General features: G+C 39.5%; 1 protein-coding gene across 1 annotated transcript; it reads left to right on the forward strand.

Annotated features, from left to right (window-relative positions):
- Positions 1 to 538: 538 nt before the first annotated feature.
- fbxl22 (F-box and leucine-rich repeat protein 22) lies at positions 539 to 9,628 on the forward strand. Its single transcript, XM_073831324.1, has 2 exons — positions 539 to 935; positions 8,923 to 9,628. Exons 1-2 carry the CDS (start codon positions 601 to 603, stop codon positions 9,269 to 9,271), a joined length of 684 nt encoding a protein of 227 aa, XP_073687425.1. The 5' UTR covers positions 539 to 600; the 3' UTR covers positions 9,272 to 9,628.
- Positions 9,629 to 15,533: the final 5,905 nt, after the last annotated feature.

Raw genomic sequence — 15,533 nt, forward strand, 5'->3', positions numbered from 1 at the left:
CAACCTCTTTGCTAAAACAAGGGTTTAAACTTGACCTATTGTGTGAAGTTGTAAATAAGTGTCCTTATTTTTGTTTACTTGTGTGCATTTGTGAAACCAGATTCCTTGCCCTGGACATCCAATCACAAGTAGTCAGAAGAGATGCGTTTGAGAAGCATTTACACCAGGTGTAACTGTAAATGAAGATGTGTCTCCTTTGACCACTTGTGATCAGATCGACCAACACACAAGCAAACCAGGTGTAAACAGGCCTCAGTGTGGAAGAGCGTCTCGCCAATCCCCATCCCCCAAGATCCAGAGCGCCTCTCGCGAGTGATAAACAGAAGCTGTCACACTCTAAACGTCCCTCACACTGCCTCCTGTCCAGGCGTCGGAGACAGATGGACCGGGAGAGTCCATGTGCCTCACACATTTCCATTTTTGACCGTGCCTGGAGCAGTCCTCCCAAAATAACCCCCATTCCTCATGACCTTATATGTGCAAGGCCTCCACGAGGGTACAGTCTGGGGGAGAATCTCAAATCCAGGCCACACGAGACACGCGTTGTCCCATTGTCGCTTTGTGGTTCCTAGCAGGCCTGTTAGCGTCTCCTGTCTTGCTATGCATCTCACAGAACTAGATCAGGAGTGTTTGCTTCACCTTTTTTCGTACCTAGACAAGGACAGTCGCCGCAGCCTGTCCCTAACCTGCGTACGACTGAGACAGGTCTTCCTGGATCCACAGCTGTGGATGCTACTTCACTTCAAGTCTCCGTGCGAGCTGAGGAGGGACAACTATGTTCTGGGTTCCTCGCTGAGGTACCTGGCCATATGCTGGCACTCGAGCAGGGTCAAAGTGTGCAACACTGAGGACTGGATGAAGACCACATTCCAGAAGGACCTCTGCAGGAAGCACGAGAGCCTCGTCAGTGACTTCCTGGAGCGTGTTTGTCACATGTGAGTGTTTCTGTTTGTCTTGGCATCAACATTTCATTGGTTTGATCTTGGACAGGCAGATGTTGCTTCCCTGAGATATGTAGACACGATGTAACCTCAATGAATCCCACATCTAGTTTTACTTTTAGAAGAATAGCAATGAGTCCAATATTAAGTTTCTGTGATTGTTTACTGACCCTTGTGTTTTTTCCAAACCGTGAAAGATGAATGTTTACACAGATCTTTCCCACTGTAAGCAAACGTATCCAGTGGCTTTCAAAATAGAACCAAATACAACCTATTATTTACATAAATGTTGTCCAAAAGTAATAATTTGTGTGACAAGTGTGACAACACAGTGCTTGAATCTTGTTTGTGCTTGCATATTTTCAAACGTAGTGCATGAAGATATGTCGGTCGTAGATTTACATCAATGACAGCAAATCACATTCGAGTTTTGTTTCATAGCTGATCGCTAAACAAAATGAGATTTGAAAGCTATTGAGGGAATGATTGGCAGTAAACAACGACTGGAACTCACCATGAAATCAAAACGGACATTGCTTATATTTCGGGTAATGCTGTGTGATGTGTTTATTATCAATGTGCACGTCATTATTTATTTTTGATTTCTTTAATCAAAAACATGCGTATCCGCTGCATCAACATCTCTTATTTGCTGAGTTATAAACTGGCATGTTTGTCTGACAGCCTGACGTGGTTCAATCCATCCCCTCCAGCAACTTGTTACTCACATGAGATCGGAGCGATTAGCTAATGTAAACTATCAAATAAATTCCCAACCCACAAAATCAAGTCTTGCTTTTTTTAATTCGAGAAAAGACTCAGATTTTCCGCTTCACGCCGACTTTATTTTTTGTCTCGTTCCCACAGATTCATACTGACTACTTCGATGATGCTTTTTGGTTAATGCCAAGTTCTGTCATGAAACTCTAGATGGCCCAGGCTAATGATATTCATAGTGTTAAACTACTTAGCGCAAACTGACTGGTTCATGTTGCACAAACAGACAACACGCTTGCTGCTTTACATTTAAATTTGGTTAGGATTCATTAGAGCATTTTGCAGGACACTTTCAGTTCCTCTGAAACCCTCCACCTCCCCAGCTCCACCTGTTTAGATCTGCTAAGGGTTATTATACAGTTGAGGTCAAAAGTTTACACACACCTTGGAGAATCTTCAAAACGTTAATTATTTACCTAAATAAGTGGGATCATACAAAATGCATGTTATATTTCATATAGTCCACAAAAGAAAATAATAGTTGAATTTATTAAAATGACCCCGTTCATAAGTAATTCTTAATACTGTTAAGATTCTTAATACTGTTAAGCTGCACAAATTCTTTGGTTTTTCAGCATTTTTGTGTATTTGAACCCTTTCCAACAATGACTGTATGATTTTGAGATGCATCTTTTCACACTGAGGACAACTGAGGGACTCATATGCAACTATTGATGCTCCAGAAGGAAAAACAATGCATTAAGAGCCGGGGGTCAAAACTTTTGGAATTTGAAGATCAGGGTAAATTTAACTTATTTTGTCTTCTAGGAAACATGCAAGTATTTTCTGTAGTTTCTGAAGGGCAGTACCAAATGAAAAAAATATGATATTTAGGCAAAACAAGAAAAATCTTCATTCTGTTCAAAAGTTTTTACCCCCAGGCTCTTAATGCATCATTTTTTCGTCTGAAGCATCAGTGAGTGTTTAAACCTTCTGTAATAGTTACATTTGAGTCCCTCAGTTGTCCTCAGTGTGAATCTCAATGGATGGATCTCAAAATCATACAGTCATTGCTGGAAAGGGTTCAAATACAAAAAAATGCTGAAAAAAAAACTGAATTTGTGGGATCTGAAGGATTTTTCCGAAGAACAGCAGGCAGTTTAACTGTTTAGGACAAACAAGGGACTCATGAACAACTATCATACAAAAAAACAACAGCTGTGGATTCAGGTAACAACACAGTTTTAAGAATCGTGTAAACTTTTGAACAGGGCCATTTTTATAAATTCAACTTTATTTTCTCTTGTGGATTATATGTAAGCGTCTTTTATGTGAAATATCTTATTCCGGTCAGTACTAAATAAAAAAACAACATGCATTTTATATGATCCCTCATATTTTGGTAAAATAATTAACATTTAGCAGATTCTGCAAGGTTCTTTAAACTTTCTACCTCAACTGTATAGTTGGTTAGCATCCACTAGAGCATATCGCAGCGCGCTTTAGAGTTAGAGAAAACCTCCACCTCCCCAGCTCCACCTGTATGGATCTGCTACAGGTTATTATATATACCATTTGTGCAGCAGTAGTATGTCTTAAATATTCCCAGCATTGTATCGGCGTATGTAACTTCCTGTATTTGCTTTGCAGCAGCAGCAATAATCTAAAACAACAGTGTTGTGTGAAAAAGAGCAGCACGAACATTTTTCAAAATATCAGCTTTTGAATTCTGCAATTGAAATAAGTCAAACCGGTTTGGAACAATATGAGAATGAATAAATAATGACAATTTTTGTAAGAACTAACTCTTCAAGTCACAAATCAATGTTTATGAACTCTATCTGGATTAGGAAGGAGCATATAGGCCTTTGAATTGACAAATTAATTAAATCCCTATATGAAAGAGTGTAAATGGACACTGCATTGCATTTGGAACATTGCCTGCAACAGGAAGCTGTGGGACTGTCACCCGTAAGGACTGAGAGTATCCTTTACCACAACCGTTTAAAGAACAAAACAATACACTGGCCATTCAGCCGCTTTTGTTTTTGTGTGTGGCAGCATTACTCATTTACCAGGTTCTGTTATGAGTTGAGGAGATTTACATGAGCACAGAACATTCTGCAATTACAAACGTCTGTTTTTGAGGAATGCGGATGCATTAGTACGTAGCGTGATCATTTTTTTTAAGGAATAGACGTCAGTGGTAGACGTCAGTGGTGGGAAGCCTAAAAGTACTTCAGCATGAGCGTTTAACTCCGGCAGTGCCTGACTAATGGGGATCTGCTCCAACCTTCGTTCCATAGAAGTTCATCAGAAACACATTTTAGCTTTGAGCAAGCACGTCATCACGGTCTTCCACCGATAGATGCGGCTTGTGTTCGAAGCGTGCTGAGGCTGGGAATGCAGTTTGCCTCAAGTTTTGAGTGACACGAGGTCTGCAGAGTAGCACGCAGAGCACAGCTGAATTACCCTCTGGAGTTTTAAGGGCAGATCTGTACAGCCTTTTCCAGGCAGCCAATAATAAAAGGAGACATGATGGAGCTCTGTGGTTTCTCCCGCTGCTGTTTTGCACTGTAAACTCACTTATGAGGAAAATAGAAACTGTGTGATTTGGCAAAACATTTAACATAATAATAAAAAAAGGCTTCTTCAGTGGTTCTTTGCATCACTCTCAGATAAGAGGAACCACTGAAGAACCATTTAGAAGGTTTTGGAGTCTTATGATGTTATATTATAGGTGTATATGACTTGCTGAGTTATATATATAAAAAAAAAAAAAGGCCTGCAATGCCATTTCATGATGGATGGATGCACTTTATTGGACTTCAAAATCTCAACAGCCATTCACTGCCATTATAAAGCTTGGAACAGCCAGGAAGTTTTTTAATATAACTCTGATTATATTCGTCTGAAAGAAGAAAGTCATATACATCTATGGCTTGAGGGTGATTAAATCAGGGGTAATTTTGCATTTTTGGGTGAGCTATCCCTTTAAGACGTTTTTGATCTTACATTATAGGTTCATCAGCATAGTGGCAGTTGTTCTTTGACCAGAGAAAATTGGAGCAACACATGATGAAATTGGAGAGAAGCAGAAAGAAGTTCCTCTGAGTGAAGTCCCTCCCTTGTGAGCTCTCCTCTCGTGATTTGCATTGGCAGGTGGAGCCTACAACCAGTTCTTTGTTGATGAGGGTAGAATGCACATGTGCGTCGCAGTCAGTGTGCGCTTTGTGTGTGTGTCTGGCTCACTTTCCTACAAAGACACACACACACACACACACACACACACACACACACTTGCTGACGCCATTGTGGCAATACGTTTCAGCTGCAGGAAAATATATAAAACGCTAAGCGCCTTGGGAAGAGACAGTCTCAGATGGTGTCATTAAGTTCAAGTAGGGATCTAGTTTTATTCTTCAAATAAAACTTTCATTTTTCTTTCTCTTTTTTGAACACCTTTTGCCAACTTACTCTTGGCAGATATTGAAATTCAGAACCGAATTAACATGAAATGTTCATGGCCAAAAATGAACACACACAAAAACTATCTATCTATCTATCTGTCTATCTATCTGTCTATCTGTCTATCTGTCTGTCTGTCTGTCTGTCTGTCTGTCTGTGTCTATCTGTCTTCTGTCTATCTGTGTTCTATCTGTCTATATATCTGTGTCTCTGTGTTCTATCTGTCTGTCTGTCTGTCTGTCTGTCTGTCTGTCTGTCTTCTGTCTGTTTATCTATGTCTATCTCTGTGTATCTGTCTTCTGTGTCTCTGTGTTCTATCTGTCTGTCTGTCTGTCTGTCTGTCTGTCTGTCTGTCTGTCTGTCTGTCTGCCTGTCTGTCTTCTGTCTGTTTATCTGTGTTCTGTCTATCTGTGTTCTATCTGTCTGTCTGTCTCTCTATCTATCTATCTGTGTCTCTGTCTGTCAATCTGTCTGCTATCTATCTGTCTTTTATCTGTCTGTCATCTATCTGTCTCTCTGTCTGTTATCTATCTATTTATCTGTCTGTCTTCTGTCTGTCAGCTATCTATCTGTCTTATATCTGTCCGTCTGTCATCTATCTGTCTGTCTGTCATCTATCTATCTATCTATCTATCTATCTATCTATCTATCTATCTATCTATCTATCTATCTATCTATCTATCTATCTATCTATCTATCTATCTATCTATCTATCTATCTTCTATCCGTCCGTCCATCCGTCTGTCTGTCTTTCTATCCATCCATCCATCTGTCTGTCTGTCTGTCAAAGGATGTTTTAAAGATTTTTTTTTCTTTTCACTTTTTACTGGAATAGTGTTGATGATTAAACCATAATATGTCTTAACCATTTTAACGTATGTACATTCAAACCTACATTTCTACACTTAATATTTTGATAACCTCTCTTGAATTATTGAAAAATGCTGATGACTGCAATATGCCATTGCTTTAAATGGCCTGTAACTCTCAAAAACCTTTGTCTCCAAAACAAGAAACTGAATCAATTTGTTACGGATATTGCGCATGATGAATAACATCATTTCTCAAAACAGGCTATTAGAAACCAAGAAAATAAAGAAAATAATGAATGCAGCTACATTTGACCACATCCATTTGCTGTGTGGGACTTTTTCTGTTGACGTTCTTGGCATAGACCGGTCATTAGGGCCACTTCAGGGAAAAGAAGTCTCTAGACTCAGTCCTAGACACACCCTTCACAGCGTCCCCAGAGTGACATTAGTCTCTTGAATGACTACTGTCACTGTAACAACGGTATGAGTTCAAAGAAAAGGCGCTGAATTGAATTCTTGGTAAATTACCTTCGTGCCACGTGTGGGATGTCTAAAGAGGCCGTATCCACATGGGGAAACCTTCACGGATTGTGTTATGGAAAATATTTGCAGGCTTTTGGCCCCCCACACCCAGTGTTATTCTCAGAGGCAAAGTAAAATACGAGTTAAGTCTTAAGTCTTTGTTAGTTTTTCATTAAGCCTGTTTGATGGAAATGCCTTTGAAAAAAAACCAAAGCAAACAAAACATCTGCACAAGTGAAGGGTGGAGCTACCAGAGGAAGGCATGCTTATGTAAGCGGGGATGATGCGACGCATATATCTGGCGTGTTTACTTCATCTGGCCAGCTCTGAAAGCTCCTCCCGCTCAAACACAATGGCTGAAAGCTGCTCCAGCAGAAACTATCTAACCAACCGATCCCCGAGGCTTGAAATTCTTGCAAGCCTCTCTCATCCTTCCTCTCCTGCTGATCCCTTTATCACAGCACTATGTCACTGATGGCCGTCTGTGATAATAAAAGCAATGGCACGTGTAGCGTGAGATCCGCCCCATGGCCAGGGTTATTGGGACAGTGCTCATAACACTTACAGGCGGCCGGAATGTGCCGGTCTCACATGTGGTTAAGTGGTAAGATTATGTAAGAGTTTATATAATCTGCATCAGTAAACGTGAATGACATCTTAAAGCTACAGCCATTAGCTCGCTCCGTGTGAGCGTGTGTGAGAGCTGACCCTGTGTGAGTCCACCAGCAGGCTGCAGCAGAGGAGAAACACGGACACACAGAAGGACGTCTTCCCAGTAGCCGGTACGGAAGGTTCCCGCTGCCCGAGCTCGCTGGTGTGGGCATGAGAAACAACTCGGGTTTCAGCTGGTGCTATTTAGCACGAGCACCAGCTGTGTTTATGTGGCAAAAACAGCTGATACAGCAAACACTGACTTAGGGAATGGTTTTTGTTATGCTATGCTTAGTGTAATACCATGCAAATGCCTGATGGGGCCACATAAATTACTGCCAAAACAGTCTTGGGTTACAGTTACTATGTTGCAATATCTGTCAATCACTGTCTATTGACAGCATGTTTATTATACAGTCTACCACTTGATGCATACCCCGAGAAATAAAAAGCATTCGTAATGCAGTAAACTAGTGTGTTTTCCAACCACTTAATTTATGGCGGCTGTGTTTCTTACAAACAATCATTACATATGTGCAATTCAGATCCAGTTTTTTACTGTCTAATCACTAAAAGATGTCTTTATTAATGACTCCTTTAAAAAAAGTCTAAACATTGTATTTCTATGGTGTTTTCAAAACATTACTCTGTTGTTTGAGAATTCTAACCAGCCTGACACAGCAACATGAGCTCAACCAATGGGATGAGTCTGGGGTGGAGCTATGTATTTTACTGACCAATTGCAGATCGGGAAGCATTCAAGAAACTTGTTTCAATGCAGTTGATTGTATTAGTGCATTTAATAAGAATTAAGATTTTTTCTTAAAGGCATAGTTCTTAAAGGGATAGTTCAACCAAAAATGAACAAACCTACAAATTAAGATATTTTTGCAACTGAAATGTTCTCAGACCCAGAAACGTAGTAAGGACATCGGCAAAACCATTCACGTGACATCAGTGGTTCAACCACAGTTTTACGAAGCTATGAGACAAAAACAAAAATGAAGACTTTATTCAACAACATTTCTGGGCCGGGGAACATTTCAGTTGTGTTGCTGTCTATGCAGGGCAAGAAAGCTCTCAGATTTCATCAAAAATGTCTTAATTTGTGTTCTGAAGATGAACGAAGGTCTTACGGGTTTGAAACGACATGAGGGTGAGTAATTAATGACAGAATTTTCATTTTTGGTTAAACTATCCCTTTAAGTTCAGAAGCGTATGTTTTGGGTTACAAATGTAATATGCAGAGACAAGTGAAAGTTAGTCGTCGTTGATTCCCCAAAAAAGAGTGCAAACATTTTTCTGTTGTTTGAGAATTCTGACCAGCCTGACACGGCAACACAGGCTTAGCCAATGGGGTGAGTCTGGGGCGGAGCTATGTGACTGTTTGACCAATAGCAGATGGATGAGCAAAACCTACAAATTTAATTTAATAAAATCATAAATTATTTAATAATTTTCTTAACTTCACAAGTGAATTTTTTTGGTTAAAGTACTTAAGAAAAATGACTATGCAAATCTAAGAGTGTGTTCACACTTGTAGTTGGTCCTGGTCCGCTTAGTGTTCACACTGGCATTTTTGACAGCAAACCTAAAGATACCTAAACCCTGGGGTGGAGCTATGTTTGGGGGTGGGGCTATCAGTATAATCATCCAATGACATACAAAGGGCGTGTTCGGGGAAACCTGTTTGAAAACAGGCAGCACAGAAATTTCCCTTAAGCTTTAACAGACACTTGCTACTTGTACAATTTACACAATTATTACTCCTGTCTATTAACCTGACAAAACTCTGCTTTTTGTGTCTTTAGGTGTCCGAACCTACTCTCGCTGACTCTGTCTGGATGTGGACACATTACGGACCGCAATGTTATTAACGTGCTACAAAGCTGCAGGAGGCTACGTAGCCTCAGTCTAGAAAACTGCGCTCGGATGACTGACTCAGTCCTCCAGGCTGTGGTGGACCACGGCCACAATCTCACAGACGTGAGGGTGGACTTCTGTCGCAACGTGACCCAGACAGGGCTGCAGAAGGTCAGGGACAAGAGACCAGAAGTGTGCCTGAGCGCGGTACACAGCGCCGATATGATTCCAGACAGCAAGCCTGAGGAGAAAACCAAGATCAGGAGAGCTCTGCAGAAGTTCTTGATCTTCTCCTGACAGCTAGAGGCTACCTAGAGACTTCAAGTCAAATTGAGGTCCAGAACACTGTCCAATTATGGTCCAGTTTCATTTTTTTCACTATTTCTTTTGTAATTTCAAAAGTTTCCATGAGAGACAGTCTTCATCTCTAAAGCTCATTCCAATTTATTTTTCCTCATGTACATTCTGTCTTCCAACCTTTCCAATATTTTATTGTACCAGCAAATGCATTCTCATTTCAAATCATTTTTTTGCTTCTTCACTAGGATGTTTTTCATTTGTTTGTCCATTTGACTCCATGAAATGACTCAGCGGTCAAGTACACAGTACAAAGACTACGTATTCAATATGCAGGGCAGTGGCCCAGTCCACACATTTCAACCACATCTTAGATTTTGATAATAAAACATTTGCAAACTCAGTATTTATCAAAAACACAGCGTGTTTTGGTTGCATAATCTAGGTTAGTTCTGGAACAACCCGTAGCTGGTTCTCCTCATTGTGGGTTTTGGACTTCCTCTTATGCAAGAACAATATTTGACAGAGCACACTTTTACAGCCTCGCTGCATGACATTTATTAAGCAATAATGTGCAAGAAACTGTACTATATTGTGAATCATATAATAAATATATATATATAGGGGCAACACACTAGAGTATACACCATGGCATTGAGTGCCTTATTGCATTGACTTTTATGCATTTAATGAATGCTTTAATTTAAAAGAGGAACAAAGCATTGTTTTTGCTTCTGTAAAATCATATTTCATTAAGGAAATTCATTCATTCATCCTGTTTTACAAAACAGTTGTTTGCACAGCATTTCAGCCATACTAAAGGACAAAGTATAAGAAAATCTAGCATTTTTACACATTGTAAATGGCATATTAGCATTGATATTTGACCAGTATTTTCAACCCATATAGTTTTCTACTATCATGCATTGAAATATATGACCCTGGACCACAAAACCAGTCGTAAGTAGTATGGGTATATTTGTAGCAATAGCCAAAATTGCATTGTATGGGTCAAAATCATTTAGGATATTAAGTACAGATCATGTTCCATGAAGATATTTTTGTAAATTTCCTACCGTAAATATATCACAACTTAATTTTTGATTAGTAATATGCATTGCTAAGATAATATGCATCCCTCAGATTCCTGATTTTCAAATAGTTGTATCTCGGCCAAATATTGTCCAATCCTAACAAGTGTATTTATTTCGATTTCAGATGATGTATAAATCACAATTTCAAAAAATTGACCCTCATGATTGGTTTTGTGGTCCAGGGTCACATATTTTAAATGACATGGGTTGCAAGGAAATACATAGATTTGGACACACAATATCTCTTCACCACATTTAGACTTATTAACTGTATTACTTAAAGTTTATTCCAGCTATTAATGAATTAAACATTGGTGCCTTTTATCATATTGCTGTTTTATAACAGCAATAATCTTTTATAGCTCTATTTTATCACAGCTTTAACACAGCTTTCAGGACCGGAACTATCTGTTTTATACCATTATTTGCAGGCTTTGTGCAGAGGTTTGGATATAAATTAAAGAGCAAATATCAGTCCCTTTTTTAAAGGACACAAGGAGACGAGCTGTAGCTATCTTGTCTTAACGGAGAGTTATGACCTAAAGCCTGCACAGAGTTATTTGAGGCCATGCTGGATGTCTTCCAGCGTTGTGATTAGAAACATATTATGTAAGAGCTGTGGAGTGTAGAAGTAGGTTGGCCAGTGTCTGCGTTGTCCACGTGACCACGCTATTTTGCGTCGTAATTGCAGCGAAAATAGATGTTCTTGTCTCTTAGAGTCACAGAATTTGTTCTTCCTCTATTCTGCCTGTTTGACCTTTTTCAAGTGTATGTAATCCAGTCAAACACACGGTTTCCTCAAACCCTCAGGGCATCATCAAGGCTGCGTGAGGAACAATCGCACATTCTGTCCCTAAATAGGCTGTAATATTTTTGGAGATAAATATAGAAAAACAAAATAGTTTGTAATGAGTCTTAACAGAAAGTCCCTTGTTTTAAAGCCAGCGTTCTCCACAGGATGTTCCCTGCGATGAATTAAAGGCTGGAGGGTGAAATAATATTGGGATAATTTTTTTCTTTCTCTCTCTCTTTCATTCCTGTTATCTGTATCTCTTTCCAGCTCTCGCTGTCTTTCTTTTGCTTAAGGTTTTGTACTTGTCAAGTTACATAAGTAAATGTCTGAGGAAAGTAATGCTTTTAATTATGTAATATAAGTTATTGTTGTAAAAAAAAAAAAAACTGTTATTGTATACTTGAAAAGAAGACGGTTAGATAACGTCTGTCTAATCAATACATTATAAAATTCCCATGACCAGGACCACAAGCATGGCCTGTGACTCACGGCCCACCCATAAAACTTTTATCCCGGCCCTGTGAAATCAAGAAATGGCACTGGCCGTGACGTTTCGTAAGACTTGGAGAGGTCAAACGAGTGGCAAAACATGATCAGCATGCTGTGATTGCCTACTCAATCAGGTATTTCTTTGTTGTGGATGTCAATCCACTCCAAGTAGTTATGTAATCTGGTTAATGTTTCTCAAGCGTTTGATAATGTGAGGGGTCCAGCAAACAGATTTAGAAAGGCGGAAAACATTAGACACTATTTATGTGCACGGTCACGTGTAAACAATCAGGCAACAGAGCCAAGAAAACTGCAGTGGCCTTTCAAAGAAGAAAAAAAGTTTTTCACGTTACTAATGCCAGAGTGTAGCTCTTGTGTTTTCTCAAAACAGAAAACTAGTTAACACCCAGGGGCAACAGTGAGGTTAGTGTTGATTGGCAGTGGACAGCAGTGGGCCTCTAACGTGTGTGATCAGCCTGAAGCAAGACTGGCTGTAAACTGTCGGATTTGTGTAGTCTACTATGGGCAAATGCAACCTCTGAGGAGCTCATAAAGCATTGCACATTGCAATATCTATTTTTCTGTTTTGTTTTTGAACGTTTTCAGCCAACAATCAGTATCAGGGAACTTAAAGAGATAGTTCATCCAAAAATGAAAATTATGTCATCAATTACTCACCCTCATGTAGTTCCAAAACTATAAGACCTTTGTTTATCTTTAGAACACAAATTAAGATATTTTCGATGAAATCCAAGAGCTTTCTGAGCCTGCATAGACAGAAACGCAACTGACACGTTCAAGGCCCAGAAAGGTAGTTAGGACATTGAAATAACAGTCTATGTGGCATCAGTGGTTCAACCTTAATTTTATGAAGCTACGAGAATACTTTTTGTGCACAGAGAAAACAAAAATAATTACTTTATTTAACAATTTCTTCTCTTCAGTGTCAGTGGACGTGCGTCCATCACAATTTATGTTGAACCACTGCTTTCACATGGACTATTTAATACTTTTCTTGAAGGTCGTGAGTTTGCAATGACATGAGGGTGAGTAATAAATGACAGAATTTTTTTTTTTGAGTAAACTATCCCTTTAACATCATTTAAAAAGCAATTTTTATTTTGATAAAACACAGTCAAAGACCAATCAACCACCTAAAATGTTGTAGGCAGGTAAAGGCCTGTGCACACCGAGACGAATATCGCGCATGCTTATCGCCAGCGTTTTAGAGACGTTTTTCGCCAGGATACCCAAGCGATTTTCACTGGCGAATTCACTTGCATGGCGCTTAATGAAAAACAGAAATACCTCGGTACACAAGGTGGCGCTGCACAACTTTTACGCTTCTGACACCTGCTTGTCACACAGAACAAGAAGAGATCCAGAATTTATGCACAACCATTCACACACTTTTTGTTAATTAAAGGAACCGTATGTAAGAAATTTATGTCAGTTAATCATAAAATGGCCCTGACATGTCACTAGACATTAAGAAATCATGTTCATTTCAAATACTTATATCACTGACAACAGTGGTCCGGCCAGGATATTGTCATTTAAAAGTGAGAGTTGCAGCCCTCAACTGATGTTATTGTTGTCGTTTTGTGTTTTGGTCTGAGGCTCCACCCTCCAGCTATCTACCAATCACGAAGTCAGTAGAGTTTTGTGATCCGGGTTGCCAGCTCTGTTACAGCTGCAGCTATACGAGCGTGTCGGATAAAACATGTATAACGTTACGAAACCTAAAAGACCTCGTTATGAATCCGAAATACGTGACAAAGTCCGAAATAAAACAAGGATTTGTATAGGAGATGCCTTTGAAAAATGGAGACGGCTGAAAACGGAGAAGAATTTGAAGACAGACGCCATCATTGCTGATTTTCTCCTGGACAGGTAAGATTCATCCATGTTTGGCTAAATTTGCTTCCGTAAACAGTGGATTTTCCGCGGTCGACCGTGCTAAATGCGTTCATAAAAAGCTTTATATCGCACCACTAGCAGGGTATGAAAACAATCTATGTTCCGACTGAAATGTGGTATTACAGTACATCTTTGCGAAATATTTGGCTAATCGCCATCTGTAAATTTTTGCGATACATAATTACTTCGCAAAACATCTCTTGTGAAGCATAAACATAATTAATAGAAGAAAAAAAATTACTGTGCAGGACTCGTCACTTGCCGTTGGAAGCTCCTTGTAGCAGCCTATTCCTGCAGCTTAGCTGGCAACCTCGAGTCGGGGGGAGTGGGAGGGGATACACAGTTCTACAGTATTTTGAAAGTGATTGCAGTACCAGTTTTGGCCACAATCCTACATACGGTTCCTTTAAGTGAAATGAAACTCACCATCGAATCCTATTCAGATAATCCTATCCAGATTTTTGCTGTCGCTGCCGCCTTCATCGTTGTGTCCCCTCGTTGTGGCATGGCGTTTTGCACGTCGGCATGTACACTCAAATTGGTGCCCTTTGTTTAGTCCCGAGGCGTTAAACATCGGCAATAATCGCGCATGATATTTGTACCGGTGTGCACAGGCCTTAAAGGTGCCATAGAATGCATCGAAACAATATTTTTAATTGTTCTCTGATATCTACATAGAAGGTATATGGCATAGGAAAGGGCAAAAATTCTCCAGAAATGGTTTTACAAGTCCATTTACAACCCTAGGATTTGTCCCTAGAATGAAATGCTCTGTTATTGCCTTATTTGGAAGGTCCGTGAATATTAATGAGGGGCTCTGCTCTGACAGAGCTGCTCATCTCAATAGCTCGCACATGGAGGAAATATACATTTGACTACAGAGCTCTAGCTGCTTTTACTATGCGGTTTGTTGAATCTGCCGTTTTGAATCAGCAACATTTTACTCTCACTATTGTGATCGCATGTGCTCTGTGTAAAGTTATAATGCAGCCACACAAGTACTTACCAAACAAGTTTAGATGATACTCAGGATCTGTAAATCATTCGCCATCATCAGCGCAGTCATCTCTCTGTTTATGTGGTAAGTGAAATCTTATGTACTGCAATGTAACAGGCTACCGCTAGCATTAAGCTAACCATGTCCCTTCAGTGGCTTGCCTTATTTTACTGATGTACTGAAGTTAATGATGATTGGGCTGTGCAAATGTTGGGGGCGTAAATATTAACGATCGCGACTATTGCGTAATAGTCGGTGTTATGTTGGAATTGACCTATTTTTCAGTGGTCTTTTGCAAACACCAGATTTATATAAGAAGGAGGAAATGGTGGTGTTTGAGACTCATGGTATGTCATGTCCATGTACTGAACTGTTATTATTTAACTATGCCAAGGTAAATACAGTTTTCCATTCTATGGCACCTTTAAGACACAGGTAATAGCAGTTACAGTTGCTAGGGTTTCCAAAATATTCTTTTTTTTTTTTCTTTACCAAGAAAAGGTTAAACTCATTAAATCTTGAAAAAAAAATCAATGTTTCGGCTTTGTGATGGCAATGATTCTTACACTCTTTGTCAGGCATTTGTTAAAAAGTCGTAAAAAGGCAATGTTTAAAGACCGCAGCGTTACAAACCTACGAACAACATTTGTAAAGGAAGGTCATAAAATATGGCAACTTATTGAGACATCAATCTTTCGCCTTTGCGAACTTTGTTAGGCACTTCCAGAAGGTTGTAAAAGCATGCACACCTTGTCACTTCATTTACCACTTCATTTAAAAACTGTTCCATTTACACCTGGCCACATAAATGTGTCTCTGCAAAATGCATCCGGTCTTCAATTCCCATGCTATGCAAATGTAGAGTTCATGTCAACAATAGCAACACAAATGCGCTGCATTTTATTCATCATCTACTAACTTCAAGATCAAAGACAGCAACAAGATAAGAAAGATAAGTTAGTCTTACTA

This window comes from Garra rufa, chromosome 25 (assembly GCF_049309525.1).
Source record: "Garra rufa chromosome 25, GarRuf1.0, whole genome shotgun sequence".
Classification (NCBI taxonomy): domain Eukaryota; kingdom Metazoa; phylum Chordata; class Actinopteri; order Cypriniformes; family Cyprinidae; genus Garra; species Garra rufa.